General features: G+C 34.8%; 3 protein-coding genes across 3 annotated transcripts; 2 read left to right on the top strand and 1 right to left on the bottom strand.

Moving 5' to 3' along the window:
• The first annotated feature begins 2,005 nt into the window (after nt 1-2,005).
• On the top strand, nt 2,006-6,077 carry LOC143589975 (guanine nucleotide-binding protein-like NSN1). The gene is made up of 9 exons (XM_077070586.1): nt 2,006-2,121; nt 2,219-2,463; nt 3,857-3,983; nt 4,082-4,246; nt 4,328-4,545; nt 4,631-4,895; nt 4,970-5,149; nt 5,228-5,442; nt 5,523-6,077. The coding sequence occupies exons 1-9, from the start codon at nt 2,103-2,105 to the stop codon at nt 5,868-5,870; spliced, it is 1,782 nt and encodes a 593-aa protein (XP_076926701.1). The 5' UTR covers nt 2,006-2,102; the 3' UTR covers nt 5,871-6,077.
• Nucleotides 6,078-7,206: 1,129 nt separating this feature from the next.
• LOC143589982 (uncharacterized) lies at nt 7,207-9,732 on the bottom strand. The gene is made up of 3 exons (XM_077070594.1): nt 9,294-9,732; nt 8,231-8,385; nt 7,207-7,652 (listed from the first exon to the last, which is right to left on the bottom strand). Exons 1-3 carry the CDS (start codon nt 9,655-9,657, stop codon nt 7,404-7,406), a joined length of 768 nt encoding a protein of 255 aa, XP_076926709.1. The 5' UTR covers nt 9,658-9,732; the 3' UTR covers nt 7,207-7,403.
• A 2,062-nt stretch (nt 9,733-11,794) lies between these two features.
• LOC143589976 (vesicle-associated membrane protein 722-like) lies at nt 11,795-16,300 on the top strand. Its single transcript, XM_077070587.1, has 5 exons — nt 11,795-11,987; nt 14,779-14,920; nt 15,015-15,135; nt 15,235-15,297; nt 15,922-16,300. The coding sequence occupies exons 1-5, from the start codon at nt 11,795-11,797 to the stop codon at nt 16,069-16,071; spliced, it is 669 nt and encodes a 222-aa protein (XP_076926702.1). The 3' UTR covers nt 16,072-16,300.
• Nucleotides 16,301-17,998: the final 1,698 nt, after the last annotated feature.

Raw genomic sequence — 17,998 nt, forward strand, 5'->3', positions numbered from 1 at the left:
TGTTTAAATATGAATTACTTCAATAAAAGCAGTAGCTTAAACTAGTTTGAGAATTTTTATTTTCGAAAGTCCCAAACTCGGGTTTAAGCGAATGTAAATCCACTCGATCTTGGCATTAAACCAAGTTTGGTTCCAACACATCACAAACTTAGAATTTAAATAATATAAAATGAAACATAAATTAAAGATGTTAGGAAATATTTCTGTTGATTTGAACAGTGACTAGCTCGTTAAAACAAGAAGTTTGATGTTTACTCGGTTTTTACCTGAAACTTGGTTTAAAATGAAAAATATTTAAAAGTATTTTTTTTAAAGATTACTAATACAAAATCATAAACAAACAAAAGAAAAGAAAAAATAAAGGAAAAGACAACAAAAAAACAATAAAATCATGAAAAAAGACAACAAAAAGACAATTAAAACACATTTTTTTAAAAGACCCCACCAATATGCGGCGGATCGCTCGATGTGTGGCGGATTGGGTGGGTGTTTTTAATTTTGGGGTGGTGTCTCTAGTAGGACCTATCATCAATGAACAAGAAATAGTAAGGTAATTGACAATAAACTAGTATGTAGTTAACAAATAATAAAGGTAATTGGCAAGCAAGATATGGCTTGTATATGAAGGTTAAATGGATAAAGAAGCTTACTTTGTTGATATATAATGGACAAGAAATAGTATGGTTTATGTTAATGCTTGATTTTCGGCCAAGGACAGGGGCGAATTTACGTATGACGGTGCGGGTTCACGGGAACCCATTAGTTTTGGATTTTATATGAAACGCCTACATAAAATGTGAGAGTTAACCCACATATATTTTGTGAGTGAACCCATTAACAAACTTGATCCATGGTCTAGTGGTAAACATCCCGTGTTTTCATATTGAAAGCCAAGGTTCGAATCCATCCATAGAGACTTTTGCTCTTTTTATTCCTTTAAATGGTTAATTAATTAGGCTCATTTGCAAGCCACAATAGAATAGAGCATACACAAAGCCACATCATTTAAACAATTAAACTTCATCAACCCCTAACACATTCATCATGTACATTTTTTTTTTGGTTTTGATTGCTGTTTTGACTTTTAATTATACTATTTTCATTTATTTGCTAATATAATTAGAATGAACAACGAATGAATAACTTTGTTGGAATTTGTTAATTGAATTAGTGATGTTTATTGTTTTGCTCAACAAGTCACCAACTTTTAAGCAAACTTGTTCTTGTGGCTTTTGCAACCAAAAATCATGAAAATTTTAATTTTTCTAATGCACCAAATTTAATAAATGTCGTTGGTAAATGTTGTAAATGAATAGATTTGATAAGAGTAAGAGTGGAACAGATTTGCAAAATAATAGATTTGACAATCGTATTTGAATTTTATGTTACGTGTTTTTTTTTAATTTTAATTATGACTTTTGTTTTTTGTTATTATATAATATTTTTATTGTGTGATAATCCTTAACAAGCCCGAACTATTGAAACGACCCGAACCATCGAATCGACACCCAAACTGCCGAACCGACCCGAATAGTGAACCCACTGAAAAGTTTTTCTGGATCCGCCACTTGCCAAGGAGGCAGGGGTGGAGGAGCTGCGGCGGCCGGAAGTGGAGGAGGCGGCTGCCGGGGGCGGAGTTTTGAAGAAAATGGGGCTAGGGTTTTGAGAGAACTGATGGAATGAAAAAAGATGTTAGAAGATTTGAAAATTGGGTGGTTCATGTTTGCGCAAGAAAAATGACGTATATACATTTTTAGTGAATTGTCTTCCGAAAAACAAACAATCTGTAAATCTTAATGTCTGCATGGCGCAAATAAAAGTGGTCATGAAGATCTTTTATAAAAAAACAAACACTTTTTAAGTCTACGCCACATTAGAAGGGACATTAAAGAATTTGAGTTAACCATGCTTATTAAGAAATAGAAACAAAAAGTTCCAAAAAATAAAATAAAAATAAAAAAATTGTAAATTGTAAGATACTTATTTTACACACACACATAATATAATTGGGCCGCCTCATTATTCATAAACCCTAATCCCCTCTCATAACCCCTCTCCTCTTCCTTTGCAACAACTTCTCAACCGCACACCATCTTTCAACCATGCCGAAGCGAAGCAAAAGTAAACACACTGTTTCAATTCACCAATGCCCTCTATTCAAATTCAAACCATAACTCATAATAATAATAATAATAATAATTTATTTATGAATGTGCAGAGAGTAAGAGCAAGCGAGTAACATTGAAGCAGAAGCACAAGGTTATAAAGAAGGTGAAGGAGCACCACAAGAAGAAGGCCAAAGAGGCTAAGAAGCTCGGGCTGAACAAGAGGCCTAAGGTTGAAAAGGATCCAGGTATCCCTAATGACTGGCCTTTCAAGGAGCAAGAGCTTAAGGCTCTCGAGGCTCGCCGCACGAAGGCGATTGAGGCCATTGAGCAGAAGAAGGCTGCACGTAAAGAGAGGGTAATTTGTTCATTAATTATTATTATGATTGTTGTTATTGTTCGTAGTTATATAGTTTATGGTGTTAGTTTGGATGAAATGTGTAGTGTCTAGTTGTGAATTAGTAGATTTGTGAATGTTTATGTTGAAACCTGGCATGTTCTAGGGCTAATTTAGGTTAAACAAATTAGTTTACGTGTTACAGTCTTGAAATATGGCATGGTGAGCCGAGCTCTTTTTGACTTACGAGAGTTTGAACTGGGCTTGTTTAGAGCTTTTTTTTAAAAGCTTGAGTTTGACTCGTGAGTCTTTATTTCACACTTATTTTTATGTGTTTTGAGAAATACCTTAAACAAGTGTAAGCTTGGCTCAAGCTTGGCTGTGCAGTGTAAAGTTAATACGTAGAAGTTCAGAAGAGTTGAACTTAAAAATACCTCAAGGCTTCAAGACTCAACGAGTCTAAACGAGTTTTTCATACAAGGCTTGAACTCGGCCTTAAAAAAGCTCAGCTTGTTTTGTCCTTTCTATTGATCCGATCTCCAGTAGCTAATGAGCGGCTCAGCTCGTTTGCACCCCTACTAATTTGAGAATTTCATATATGAAGTTTGACCGTGGATAAAGATTTGTATTGTAAAGAGAACTTTTAATTTGGGGGGCATAAATAGCAGTTTTATAGTCAACTATGGCTATATTTTACTAATAATTTTCTTAAGTTGTATGATCTTTGCTTATATATGTTAGTGTTGAATATTAACGCATATGTCGTAGCATATATGTTTGTACCGTATAGCGTATATGTTTGCCTATAAATAATAGTTTGTAAATCTCTTTTACAATTGGAATGAGAATTGATGTTTTGAATTTTACAGTTAGCAATATGGAAAAAGTTGATTATTGTTATCTTGCATATGTGTTAGGGTTGATCTTTACTTATATGAGAGAAGTAGTTCTTTATCAAGGATGAGGTAACACCTGTCTTGGTAACTTGGGAAAATCAAGTCATTATATGTGAATTTTCACTTGCTCTAGTTAGCAAAAAATGTTTAATTTTTATGTTTGTTGGCAAGCCTGCTAGGGCCAATTTGTTCTTCAATTCTGTTGTCATAGATAAAGGTGGCAATTTCAGGACATATTCTTCTGAACAAGTTGATTTGGTTATGTTAAATAAGAAAATATATTGTTGTTTATATTTTTTGTGATGGAAAGCTAATTTGTTTTGGGCTAACTTGTTTTTGTGTTACTTTTGACATTGTAATCTGTTTTCACCTGTTACTCAATGTGTCCATTTTTCCACTTCTAGTAATAGGTGGTAGTTGCATTCTTGTTATTTTGGGTACTTCTGATTTGTTTGCAAGAACTATCTGTCGCCTTGGTACTAAGCTTTACATATCGATTGACACTTTATTTACTTTAGGCTAAAAAGAGGAAGTTAGGTCTATTGGAGGATGATGGCGATGACATCACCAATCTTGCTGAGCAGGTTTCTGCAAAAGAAAAAGAACTAGGACAGAAAAAATCAGCTGGTATTTCCACTGCTACAGGTAAAACCACACATAACTGTATATAGTTCATTTTAACTTCAATACAAATCCAATTATCATTTTTTGAAATTTATTTTGGTTTTGTTTGTGCAATTCAGAAAAACCGTTTTACAAGGAGTTGACCAAAGTTATTGAAGCATCAGATGTCATCTTGGAAGTTCTTGATGCCCGGGATCCCCTCGGGACCCGCTGCCCTGATTTGGAAAAGATGGTCTTAAAAGCCGGCTCTGAAAAACATCTTGTTTTGCTTCTAAATAAAATAGGTAATCTTTGCGATAAAACTGGTTTTGATACGGTTTATTTATTCATAATATTGCTTACATGTTTTGAAAATTGGATATTAGATCTTGTTCCTCGTGAAGCTGCTGAAAAGTGGTTAAAGTATTTGCGTGAGGAGTTACCCGCAGTTGCTTTCAAGTGTAGCACTCAGAAACAAAAATCTAATCTTGGTTGGAAAGCCGCGAAGTCTGCTAAAAAGACAAGCAATCTTATGCAAACGAGTGACTGTTTAGGAGCCGAAACTCTTTTGAAGCTGCTGAAGAATTACTCAAGAAGTCACGAGGTATGTTTTTAACAAATTTTTTTTGTTAGATACTGTTAACCCCTTAAAATGTTAATTTTACAGATTGCCCTGGTGTTTATTGCAGATTAAGAAGTCGATTACGGTTGGTGTAGTGGGCTTGCCTAATGTTGGCAAAAGCAGTTTGATAAACAGCTTAAAGAGGTGCCATGTTGTCAATGTGGGGGCCACACCTGGTCTCACAAGAACCATGCAAGAAGTTCAGTTAGACAAGAATGTTAAATTACTAGATTGCCCTGGTGTTGTTATGCTTAAGTCTGGAGATAATGATGATGCTGTAACTCTTAAAAATTGCACTAAAATTGAGAAGCTAAAGGATCCCATTTCTCCTGGTAATTTAAACAAGTGATTCATCTGTATGTGATTCGTTTGAAATAAAACATAACCCGAGCTTTTTTATTTGCAGTGAAGGAAATCTTTAAATTATGTCCAGCAGAGACGTTGGTAACCTTGTACAAGATTCCTACTTTTACATCGGTTGACGACTTTCTTTCAAAGGTAGCTAATGTTAGAGGTAAGCTTAAAAAGGGTGGCGTTGCAGACAATGAAGCCGTTGCAAGAATCATTTTGCATGATTGGAATGAAGGTTTGTATTACCAAACCGTGCTAAAAGACGTGAATACCCCTACCTGATTGTGATATAAATTTATGGTTACTTTTGCAGGTAAGATCGAGTATTATACAATGCCTCCTACTAGGAATGAAGGTGAGACAACGGAGGAGGCGAAAATTGTTTCAAAATTAGGAAAGGAGTTGAATGTGAATGAAATATATGGCACCGAGTCATCATATATCGGCAGTCTTAAATCTGTGAACGAGTTTACTCCTGTTGAGATCCCACCAAGTGCGCCTCTTGCTTTTGACCAGTCAATGCTTGAGGTTTGTATAAATTTTTACAAATATATCAAACTGTCACTCCATTTATATTTCTTAAGTATATATATTTTTGCTTTTTGTAGGATGATATAACTCCAGTGGAAACTGACACGAAAGATGAAGTCATGGCGGAAGGTGAAAACGCAGCAGAAACACAAAATGATAAACCTGAAGCTGATGAAGGTGTTGTTACCGGCAAGCAAAAGAAAAAGGGAAAAACCAGCAAGTCCGCTGCAACGGAAGAAGATGAATCGAATGATTATGATTTTAAGGTTGATTACGTGAAGAAGGGATCTGATCCAATGGATGATGATGGTAAAGATGACGGTGATGATGATGGAGAAAATGGTGACAAGAAGATTGAGTCTTCTGATAATGGTGAAGAACAAAGCAAGCCGAGGCTGCCTAGCAATGTGATAATTTTGGACTAAAATTGCTTGAATTTTGGACGTTGACTGTTTTTTGGACCAGGTTATATTTATAAATTATATTTTGTATGTTCTGATATGATCTTTACTGTTTAGTATAAGGTTTCCAATTCATGTAAAACTACGATCTAAACCGTTAGCGCATAAGCTGATGATATTTTGTGAAGGAGACCGATGGCGAGGATGGTTGTGTTGGAAAACTGGTCTTGATTATATTTTTTGATTTTTATTGACCAAAAACATTCATGCAAAAAACAACGTACTCTATTTATGCTCGCTATAAATTCTGGAATTAAGCATAAACTGTTTAACCTAATTATTTAAATGTTACACGACAAATTCCGTAATTAAGCATGAACTGTCTAACCCATTTATTTAAGAGTGTATTTGGCCTCATATTTAAGTCCAAAAGGACTTTATGTGAAAAGGAATTATAAACTTATGACTTTTTAGAAAGAAATTTGTAAAAGTGTTTGGATTAGCTTATGTTAATAAGTTGTTTTTTAAGGAGTGTTTAGTTAATAAGGAATTGGTTTAGCTTATCATGTAAAATGACCAAAAAAGACGTTATTTTAAAAACTAATAAGCTGTTTTTTAAAAAGTGTTGGGGTTTGCTTATTTATACTATTATATACTTTTTTTCATCTCTAGCATATTGAACAAAAAATACGAAAGATATAACATGGCTGTTAATCTAACGAAATTCTTCACGAAATAAAAAAATTAAACAAACCTGGTAGGGACGAGCGGAGATGAGAAAGATGATAGTGACAGAGATCTTGTGTATACATCGACAATTTATATGCAGTGGGATGCAAGTGGTTGTTGAACTAAGAAGTAAAGAGAGAATTAAAGAGATGCAGAGATGCAGGTGGTAGATAGAGAAGTTAAGATGCACGTGGTTGTGAATTTGTGATTTGTGAAAGGTTTAATGGGAATATTATACTCTTTAAGTTAAAACCCTCTTATTTTTCCTTGGCCATAAGTTAAAAACCATAAGTCCTTAATGTTTGCCAAGCAACTTTTACACATTATTAACTTTTTAAAAATTTAAAAAGTGATAAAGTTGGTGGAAATAAGGAATCCCAAACACCCCCTAAATATTACATCAAGTACTGGCCAGCAGGCCTACTGGGTTGAGTTGTTTAATTGAGTATGTTGTTAGTTTAGCACTTTAGCGTGGTCTCTTTTGTTAAGCATGTCTTAACTCATTTTAAAGGTCTTGATAAAAGTTGTTGTATAGTACTTGTAAACTGTAGCTTACTTAATAAAGGTCTTAATAAAAGTTTCCTTACAGTTTTAACAGTTAATTCGTTTTCGGTTTGGTTAATTAGTTTTTTCTCACCATTAAACGAAATCATAATAATCCCTTTTATAACACATTCAAGACTCCCAATATAGGAATCTCTTATTTTATATTTCAGTTTACTTAACATGTTCACCATATCAATATCCCAGCTCATTTGTTAACACAAACTAGTAGCAAATACCGAACCACGGTGACACATTCATTCAATTTAAACACACACCTTTATCTTAATCATCTATTGATATTCCTAAAAGCGGATCAGTGCTGCCATTATTCGGGCTCTCATCTTTAGAATCCGAGCTTGACGGAGATGTAATAATTGTAGCCTCGTCAACAGCTGCAGAAACAATTGTAGGTTCGCTAGCAGTTGGTGAAGAACTATTTGATGCAGTGGACCTCGGAACCAGGCCTTGGGCTTCCATGGCTTCACGAGCCGCTTTTTCTTTAGCTTTTTTAGCCCGTTCTAACACTTCATCCTGCATATTAACCCAAAGTACAAATTCAGCCCACATATTTATAAGAATTATAATATTTTTAGAATACTTTAAAAAGCTAAATTTATTTATGCATATATGTTTGGGCACGGAATGTTAATGGGTCAACCGTTCAAGCCCGTTTCGATCCACCAGGACCCCGTTAAACACCTAAGTTTCACGAGCTACCAAACTTAAAACCCTTATTTAACCCATCTAAAAAGGATCCAGCTTTACCATTTTTTATATGTAGCACTAGATTTAGATACTAGAACGTAAATGTAGAAATATTCGTCTGTTGGATATCATGTCAAAACAATATTTTTGGTACGAGTGTGTTGACTCAAAACACTCTTTTAATCCAAAGAAAATAATATTTCTTATAAACCATTAGTACGTCAAATGCGATCACATGAACTACATCATTTCAATAATAATCTGATATCTTGAATAATCCAATTCAAAAGAAACTTATGCACTAAAATCACACTTCGAATAACATTCGGCCCGTTTGACACTTGAAAGTTCAAACCCTATTACAACCTTATAGTTTAGAAACTATAAACTAAAGACTTTAGTACCTGAAACTCCTGTACTTGTTTTTGTTGTTCAGCTTGCAACCGACCAACTGTACTCAAGAACTCACCCACAGTTGATTCAATACGTTCGTTTAGTGCTTCTGCAAAAGCCTTCCCCAAGAAAAATGCATCCAAAACTTGCTTACTTTCATTGTCACCTATAAATTACAAAATTTTCGTGATTAAGATAAGACCGTCATTTATTGATTCTAATCGTTTGACCCACCAATACCCTACTAACCAGTGGGACCAGGTAAAGTAGGGGTGAGCAATAACCTAATCGTTAACCGAAAAACCGACGAAACCGAACCGCACCGAACTCTTCATTTTTTTCATATTTTCAAGCCTTTTTTTCCTCTATTTCATGTGTTATATGTATTAATAGTTTAATACTATCATTTTCATGTATTTATATCTCCATTTCATGTAATAATATCTCAATTTCATATATTTATACATTTATTTTATTTTATTTAGTTATACCTTCATTTCATGTATTTAAGCATTAATTTCATGTATTTTTAAGCAAAATTTTAGCCCAAGTTTAATATTGGTTATTAACTGAACTGAACCGTGCACACCCCTAGTAAAGTGTAGCTTACACTGGGCATGTTTAAACGAGTCAAATCCTTTCATCACGCATATCTAGGGGTGTAAACGAGTCAAGCCGCTCATAATGTATTCAAAATTGGCTTGTTAAATTCTCGAACCGACTCACACTTAAGCGAGTTCGATCCAAAACAATAAACCCGCTTAACAAACTTTTATTTAACATATAAATATAAATTCTTATACCAGTTATAATTATGTATAAAATTATATAAAAAAACAGATAAATAATAATATCTTATGGTATATACAAAATACAAAAAATAATTACAAATGTATACAAATTAACTAATATAATAAATAATAAACAAGCCGAGCATGAGCCAAGCTAACAAACCTAACCACGTACACTAAAGTTGCCCCAAATTTCCAACTAATTACAACCAATATTTCTACCGACAAGTACACTAAAAGCTTGCCTTAAATTTCAAATTCAGAAACTAATCAAAACAATTACCTGGAGGCGTGGTGCTACAATTGCACCTAAAACTATGCCTTAAAGGAACCAATTTCTTGTGCAAAAACGTACGTGACGCTGTTTTGACATAATTATTTGTGGGTTTGAGGGAGGTGAGTGAAGAAGATAATGGGTTGATGAAGGTTTTAATAAGGGTTTGGGAATTGGATGGAACCCGAGAATAAGAAATTGGTGTACTCATTTTTGTTGTTGATGAGAAAGATCTGGTTTTGGAACAGTACATATGATATATGTTGTGAAGCAGTGTGATGACGTAATGTACTGGTGGGCCCGGTGTGGGTATTTTTTGTGAGCCACATTTTGGGCCGATTTTGCTTTTTTGGATTGACAGGGTTGGGCTCATTATGTGACACGTCGGTCGATTGGTGAATTTTGATTGGAATCCTAAAAGGTTATTTTGGATCTGGATTTACACTTTATGTCACACTACGGAAGGGTGGTGACGGGCCCACATTACCTGGGCTCCGGGCCATGCCCGAATGAGCGACAAAGTGAAGGAAGGAGCAACAATTGAACTAGAAGAGTCGGGTATAAGCGGTCGGGCCCCATCTGATGAAAATATGGAAGGTACTGGTCAAGAGCCCCTGATGCGTAATCAAGGGCCCATGAAGAATTAACGGTACCAGACTAGGGTCCGAGAGCGATAAGCTGAATAGATATTTGCTATATCATTTTGTCAAAACAATCGAATCAAAATATGAACATTTAACTCATATATTAAATTATGTAGTTTTTAAACTTAAAAAAGGTATCACTTAACTCGTGTTACTATATGAATAGTATATCATATCTTTGGCTGCTTCTATACCAACATATACATGTCCCATGCATAGGGCAACATACAATGTCCTATATATGAATTTTTATAAACAAATTGTACACATCTATACTACCATATAACATAAAAAGAACATGGAGATTGATTAGTAACGTAAGTGATGTATGTAAGGGTAATCGAGTGGATTCGGGACATGAGATTGCAAATGACCAACTACACAGTAAATATTCAATTTACATGTAAGGATGGACAAGATTTCCATACAAATTAGGACAATGATTGTCAAGAACAAGACGAGAGTATGGGAATGAACGGGAACACCAACCCCACCCCCTTCGGTCAAAATCTCCATTTCATACTATTTGTCCAAAACTGTTTACATTAAGGTTATGTGTTGTGTTTTACTAGTGATGAATAGTTAAAAAGGCCTAATCACTTCCACATAGGCAGTGCAGCTTTACTAGGTTGTTATGACGGTGAATGAAAACAAAAAAGAAATTAGAATCAGTTGATATGTGCCCCTCCCCCCCCCCTTCTCATTATTGTCTAAACAAACCCTCCATAGCCTATTCATTAATGCTATCATTACTCGAAGCGAGGCCTTGTTTATTGTTTAAGACGTTAACATGGCTACATGGCACCCAAAACACCCATCACGCTAGAAGGCAAGGCACAACCTAAAACCATGTGTAGTGGATGGAGTCTTTATGGAAGCGTTATTTGTAATGTAGTGCCACATATAGAGGTTTTATGACTAAAATGAGTGTAGTGAATGGAGTCCTAACAATCATTACATTATTATTTATTAAAAAAAATAACAAATAAAAACCCGCCAACTAAAACCAACTCTTCCCTCCTCCCGGCATTGTGTGAGAAGCGCCCCCTCCATGACGCTCATAGCGTCGGGGGGCAGTGTTCCTAGGACAGCATAAGAGTGAAAAACACCCCAACTAATGTAGCGTTTGGTATGCAGGAATGGAGTATGGAATGAAATGACCCATTGTGAGGGAATGAAAAATAGTGTGTTTGGTTGATCAAAGGAATGGAAAATAATGTGTTTGGTTGACCAAAGTAATGGAATGACTCATTACATAGTTCATTCCATTCCCTCTAAAATACCCAAATTTCATTCCATTCATTCCCTCCTTTACCATATATCACCTCCACCACCCTCCCAACACCCACCACCACCGCCGCCGTCGCCACCAGCCACCACCATCGCCGTCCACCGCCACCCACCGCCACCACCACCCACCTCCACAAACCATCGCCATCAGTGCCAGCCACCCACCACCTCCAGCCGCACGCTGCCCACCACCACTCAAAACCATTTTAATTTAATTTAATTTTATTTTTCTTACCTACCAACAATACAAAGTAATGATTCATTTCATTCCAATGTGGTAACCAAACATTTCATTAAAATAGTAATAACTTATTCTGTTCTTTTATCCATTCCATTACCACATGCCAGTTTGATATAAACTTTAAATTGGAATTCAAATCAATGAGGTAACACGTGATTATAAAGTAAAGTTTCCGATCTAATGTGAAGCCATGGCATTTCCGTAATTTCACCACCCCACAATGCCTTAATTCAAACCGAAAGAAAACTTGTACCTGCAAAAACCCATCTATTTTCATTTTCAACTCTCTCTCTGTCCTTCTCTAAACTCTGTTACACGCATACATACATATTCAGATGGTGGGCCAGCAATCATTGATCTACAGTTTCGTGGCGAGAGGCACCGTCATCCTCTCGGAGTACACCGAGTTCACCGGCAACTTCACCTCCATCGCCGCTCAGTGCCTCCAGAAGCTTCCTGCTTCCAACAACAAGTTCACCTACAATTGCGATGGCCACACCTTTAATTATCTCGTTGAAGGAGGCTTCAGTAAGTCCGATCTCCTTCTGCTTTTCTACTTTTGATTGATCGGATCGTGTTTTACGTCAATTGATGCTTTATTTTTATTTTTAAATGTTGATAGATTTGATTCATTTAAGCTGATACTATTTGACTATGAATTATTTGTCGTTTATGTATGCTTGCTTGTTAGTGATTTGTGTGATTGCTTTGTAGATTTAGTTTTTTTTTGTTGATGAACTTGATGCCTTTGATTCTCTATGTATTCGGTTGGTGTAGGTGCCAATTAGCATCGAACCGATAAAATCAGTACGAATATCGTTGTATGGTTTCATTTGTTTTCGGTATCGGTTATTTTGGTACCGCTATGGTGCCGATCTCATCCTTAGTTTGGTGTTGATGTGGTGCGAGTGACCTCAGCGATCTAATTATCTTGTATTTGATATTATTTGATCACCTAATAGTTCTTTAGCAAACTCAGAAGATAATATTCATTTATATATTTTATGCAATGTTAAATTGTGGATTTGTGTTTGTAATGAACTGAAAAAATTGGTACTGTATTCAGTATATTGTTTCACGTGTTTTCTGTATTTATTGGTACGGTACCAGGGGCGGATTTATATAGGGCTGAAGGGTAGCCCGGGTTACCCCTCAACTTTGTCGACGAATTGTAAAACTAGCGTGAAAATTTCTTATTTTTCTCCGTTTAATGTATATGTTACCCCTGAGTAAATAATAGGATACCCCTAGGCTGGGACGGACCTAAAGTGAACTTGGACTCGCCTGAGATTTTCAGGTGTATGTAGAACATGATCAGAGCTAATTTTGAAAGGTGAAGAGGATGACTTGAGTTATTAGTGGGAATCAAATATAAAATTGTAAAAAAGGTAGGTCTAGTGTACTGAACAATGACGTAGCCTGCTGTAAAAGTAAAGTCAGAAAAAGTCAGCTTTCTCTTTATTTTTTCATTTAACTTACTTTTTCCTATATTAATTAATTTAAATCAAGATTGATAACTAAAATCCGGTTTTTAGGTTGTATTATATATTTTTTCTTTACTCTGTCTTAGATCTTATAATTTATTATTATTAATTTATGTATGAACTAGTTAGATAATAAAAAAGATAAGTTCAAAAAAAATGTCGAGAAGTAAACATGTAGTGTATATTAATAAAAAAGCCCCATTTTTTAAAATATTAAAGATTATGTAGAAAATGCTTATAGAATGGATTTTTGATATGATTACATTAGAGGTCATGGATGTAGTTTGTTTGTTTGTTTTGTTTTCTTTTAAGAATAAGAAATGTTACTTTTTAAAAACATTCAAATTGGTAAACAGTTTTAAAACTATATATATTTGGTAATTAAATAAACTTTTTAACTACACCATTTTTGAAAAAAAAATAAAAATTAAATATATATAAACATTTTTTTTCAGTGGAATAAAAAGCTAGATGAATAAATGTTATATGATCTGACCCGACCCGAAACGAACAATTTATTAGACGTGTATATAGCCAAAAATTTGGTCCATATGAAAAAAAAAAGAAAATTAGGTCCGTCATTGCCCTTGCGTCCAACTCTTTTTTTAGGTTACCCCTGAAATAATTTTCTAGATCCGCCACTGTACGGTACGGATTCGGTGCCTGTATGATACTGATCTCATGCTTAGTTTGGTGTTGATGTGGTGCGACTGTGCGAGTGACCTCAGCTATTTAGTTATATTTGATATTAGTTGATCACCTAATAATTGTTTAGCAAACTCAGAAGATAGATCTTCATCTTAGTGATTTAATGTAGATTTAGTTTTTTTGTTGATGAGCTTGACGCCTTTGACTTTATGTGTTTGTTTGGTGTTGATGTGGTGCAATGACCTCAGCAATTTAGTTATCTTATATTTGATATTAGTTGATCACCTAATGGTTGTTTAGCAAGCTCAGAAGATAGATCTATTTTATTTGAAGTTGAATTGTGGATATATGCTAGTTATGATGTAATGTGTGAACTTGAAGCAGTTTTAAAATGCCACGCTAGTCTTTGAGGTAGAGGACTACTGATAGGGGTGCAAACGAGCCCTGAGCTCGGCTCGTTTCGACTTTTGAAAGCTCGAGCTCAAGGTCAAGCTCGGCATGGGTTCAGTTAATTTGTTTTTTATTAGTTAAGTTGTATACAATTTTAGTTGTTAGTTTTATATAACTAATTAATAGGCTCGTTTAGGCTTGCGAGCTAGCTCATGCTCGGGCTTGTTTATTAAATACGCTTACTTTAAGGCTTTTCCTCGTTTAAATTTGGCTTGATTCCAGCTTTAACGAGCTGTGCTTGAGTAGCTCATGGGCTGGCTGTACTCATTTGCATCTTTTTAAGTGGTTTATCATTTCTGTATATTCTATAATTTCTAATATCTGTGCATAGTTTATGTTAAAGTTTGGATCTGAAAATAGTTATAGTTCCAACTTCCTAACTTTCTATAGTACTTATCTTAGTGCATCATATCACTTAGTCTCTAACACATTATGATAGCTTGTAATGATTAAAATTTTAGGGTTTTTAATTTACATTTTCGGCTTTTACACCATTTAGTGAATTAACTCTTGCAAAATCTTTTTCATTTTCGGTCTTTTTGCCATAGCCTGGTTGATAGAGTCTGGTTGTGACTTGTGACATGTGTTTACTTGATAGCTACTGTTTGAAGCGTACTGTTACACCTATACATTTATGCTACAGATGTTATTGCTTAGTATGTTAGTTTACTTGGTAGAGTTTTTGGAACATTTGATGTGTAACATGACTAACTCTATCTTTAACTTGTTAATTGAAGCATACTGTGTTGTGGCGGTTGAATCTGTTGGTAGACAAGTTCCAATAGCGTTTCTTGAGCGAGTCAAGGAAGACTTCACTAAGAAATATGGTGGTGGGAAAGCTGCAACGGCTACAGCCAATAGTCTGAGCAAAGAATTTGGGTAATATTATTATTGTTCATTGTAGTTTCTGTTTTAAAAATATTTTTAGTCTTTATAAATCTTGACTAACGTTTACTTGCACACATTATACCAGCCCCAAGCTAAAGGAGCAGATGCAGTACTGTGTTGACCATCCAGAAGAGATCAGCAAGCTTGCGAAGGTCAAAGCCCAAGTTTCAGAAGTCAAGGGTGTGATGATGGAAAATATTGAAAAGGTAATTTTTTTTGTGGTTCTGGAATCTGTAGGGTTATTACTATCACTATTATTGTTATTATTCTTATTTTTTACTTTTTTCTAATTTTGGGATTGGTAGGTTCTTGACCGTGGAGAGAAGATAGAGCTTCTGGTGGATAAAACCGAGAATCTTCGTTCTCAGGTCGGTAGTTTCTCTTTTTGCATCATGCTTTAAAACTGATTATTACACTAGTAAATTTTGGTGTTTATTTGTGGGTTAACGGGCTGCGGGTTTTGTTTGTTTAGGACTTAATTGAATAGACAAATATATTTATATAGTAATTCAAAAGATTCTGGGCCAAACCGCTATATACACTCTTGGAAAACGACAAGCCAAACCGACTTGATTGGGTGGGTTGGCCAGTCTTCCGGTTTAAACCAAAGTTCTTATATATATATATATATTTTTTCAAATCATTGCTTTGTAATAATGGTTTTACAATGATAAAGATGATTGATGATTATAATACATATATACATAATTACTTATTCGAAAAATGAAAAATAATTTAATGAATATAGAAGCCTGAAGTAAACGGCTGGTTCCGAGTTCTAAACCGCCCAAATAAGCCAAAACTGAGCCCCGGAAACTTTACACTGCCTGACTTCGGTTTGGGCGATTTAAGTTGGTTTCAACGATTTATAAACGCACCTAATAAGAAGCAATACCAATACATATGAACTTTATATTCTATACATATAAGTGAAAATCTTGACCAAGGTTTACTTATGAATTGGATTAACGGGTTTAAAAACTATGTTGCAGGCACAAGATTTTAGGACACAAGGTACACAAATGAGGAGGAAAATGTGGTTGCAAAACATGAAGATAAAACTGATAGTTCTTGGAATTATCATCGCTTTGATTCTCATTATCGTCTTATCTGCTTGTGGTGGCTTTAACTGCGGCAAGTAAACTCCGGGATTTAGGTTGGTATAAAAATCTCTCATTCGTGACTTCTCGTGTTTATTTGTTTGCCAATGATTTTCTTTTGCGGTTTCTTTTTTGGAATGACACGGGTCTATGTTTCGTGACAAAGAAGATTTATATTGCGCTTATAGTGGTTGTATAGTTTGTACCTTAAGTATCACTCGACATTGAAATATTACTAGGAAACAATTTGATTGCGGGTTTGTGGGCTTTATTTACTCTCACGACTGTTGCTTGCAGTGTTCTTTGAGGATTTGATTTTGTTGTATGTGATAATTGATTCATGATAAAACCAAATGGAATCAGAATAGCTCTCAACCAACTATATTCAGTTGGGTGTTCATACGCCGTTGAAACTGACCGAAGCTAGTCGGTTGGTTTGGCCAGTTTGAGATTTATACGGTTCAGTCTACAGTTAGGTTTGGCGGTTTAATAATTTGTCGTTGTGTTACCTTTATTACTTGTACGCTTATACGCATGTTATATTTCATATTTGGAATATGCATTTTGTTTATGGATCTTATTTACCATTTTAATATTAATACAAACCAACTATTTTGAAAAAAAAACCAGAAATAAGGTTATAAGGGTCCAAATTGGTAAGCTGCAAAAACTGAACAGATAAACCAGTAACCCGCCTGTCCGGCTGTCCCACCCGATGATTTGGGTTGTCGTTATCTGAAATTGTAGTTAAGCAGTTCAACCAAGATTGTTTGTTGCAACTGAACCGTGAATGCCCTGGACTTTTTTCGATCATGAAAACATGTGAAGTGGTTCGGGTTTCTGGCTGGCTTATATTAATTAGATTAAGGTATTGTAGTTTCAGTTTTTTGTTTCTTGAGTTTAATGACACAAATGATCATATTAATATTTTGAATTTAAAATTCAAAGAAAAGCATCTTATGGGGAGGGTATTTTGCTGAATGGAATTTTGGGCTAAAGAAGCAACGCATTCTCTATTTGTGCTTAGTATTTTTATTTTGGAGGTACACATACCACCACTATCAGAAGACACCTAGAAACCATGTATTAGATTTGATTAGGTTGGCTTTTTATTTACATATTAATAAATAAGTAATTTCATTTTTTTTAGAGTTAATTACATGGACGCCCTCTATTACACATACGAGGCCATCTAAAATAATTTCAATCGATTATGAGGCTGCTCAAAGGTTCTATACAACAATACCACGTGAAGGCCCTTCAACCAAATACCACGCTACCCAAAACGTTATTTTTGCGAAAGACTAGATGTCATTTTCGTTTATGTGGTTTGGTCACTTGACATTTCCTTCCAATTTTTATTGATATATATATATATATTTGTCGTTTTCAATATCCACCGTAAGAATACGCCTCCAAGGCTCCAACATTGCTTGGGGCTTCTTTATATATGTTGTCACCCTCTATAATTGGTCGTGACACATCATCATAATTAGAAAATTCGTGGGTTTCAATAACCATCAAGATGAACATACTTATCGTCAAGAAGTCGGGCAAAAAGATGAACTCAATCATATCAACCTCTATTATTGTGATATCAAAAGTTGTCATGACCATTACAAATAAGCCTATGATTATAAGTTATCTTGTAGTTTTCATATAATAAATTTAATGAGAGTAACTAATATCCTAGACTTTAGTTTAAATAACTGAAAGAAACAATTAAAATAAAAACCATCTTTTTAAGAAATGCCGATAATGAATTCTATGATTTTGAGTTTTGATCCATGTACGAGTTGACCATTTAAGTAATCGCTCCCTTATCACCCATGCAATGCTTCTATTTATTCACATCAACGTTTTCTCGATATCCTTTTATACATGCTCACTTGTGAATGAGATAAATAAAACACGATTTGTGATTCTCTCATAAAAACATTATTTTGTTATACATTCATTTTAATTTACT

Source organism: Bidens hawaiensis, unplaced genomic scaffold (assembly GCF_021521415.1).
Source record: "Bidens hawaiensis isolate Kalapana, Puna unplaced genomic scaffold, B.hawaiensis_p1.1 tig00038075_1, whole genome shotgun sequence".
Taxonomy (NCBI): Eukaryota; Viridiplantae; Streptophyta; class Magnoliopsida; order Asterales; family Asteraceae; genus Bidens; species Bidens hawaiensis.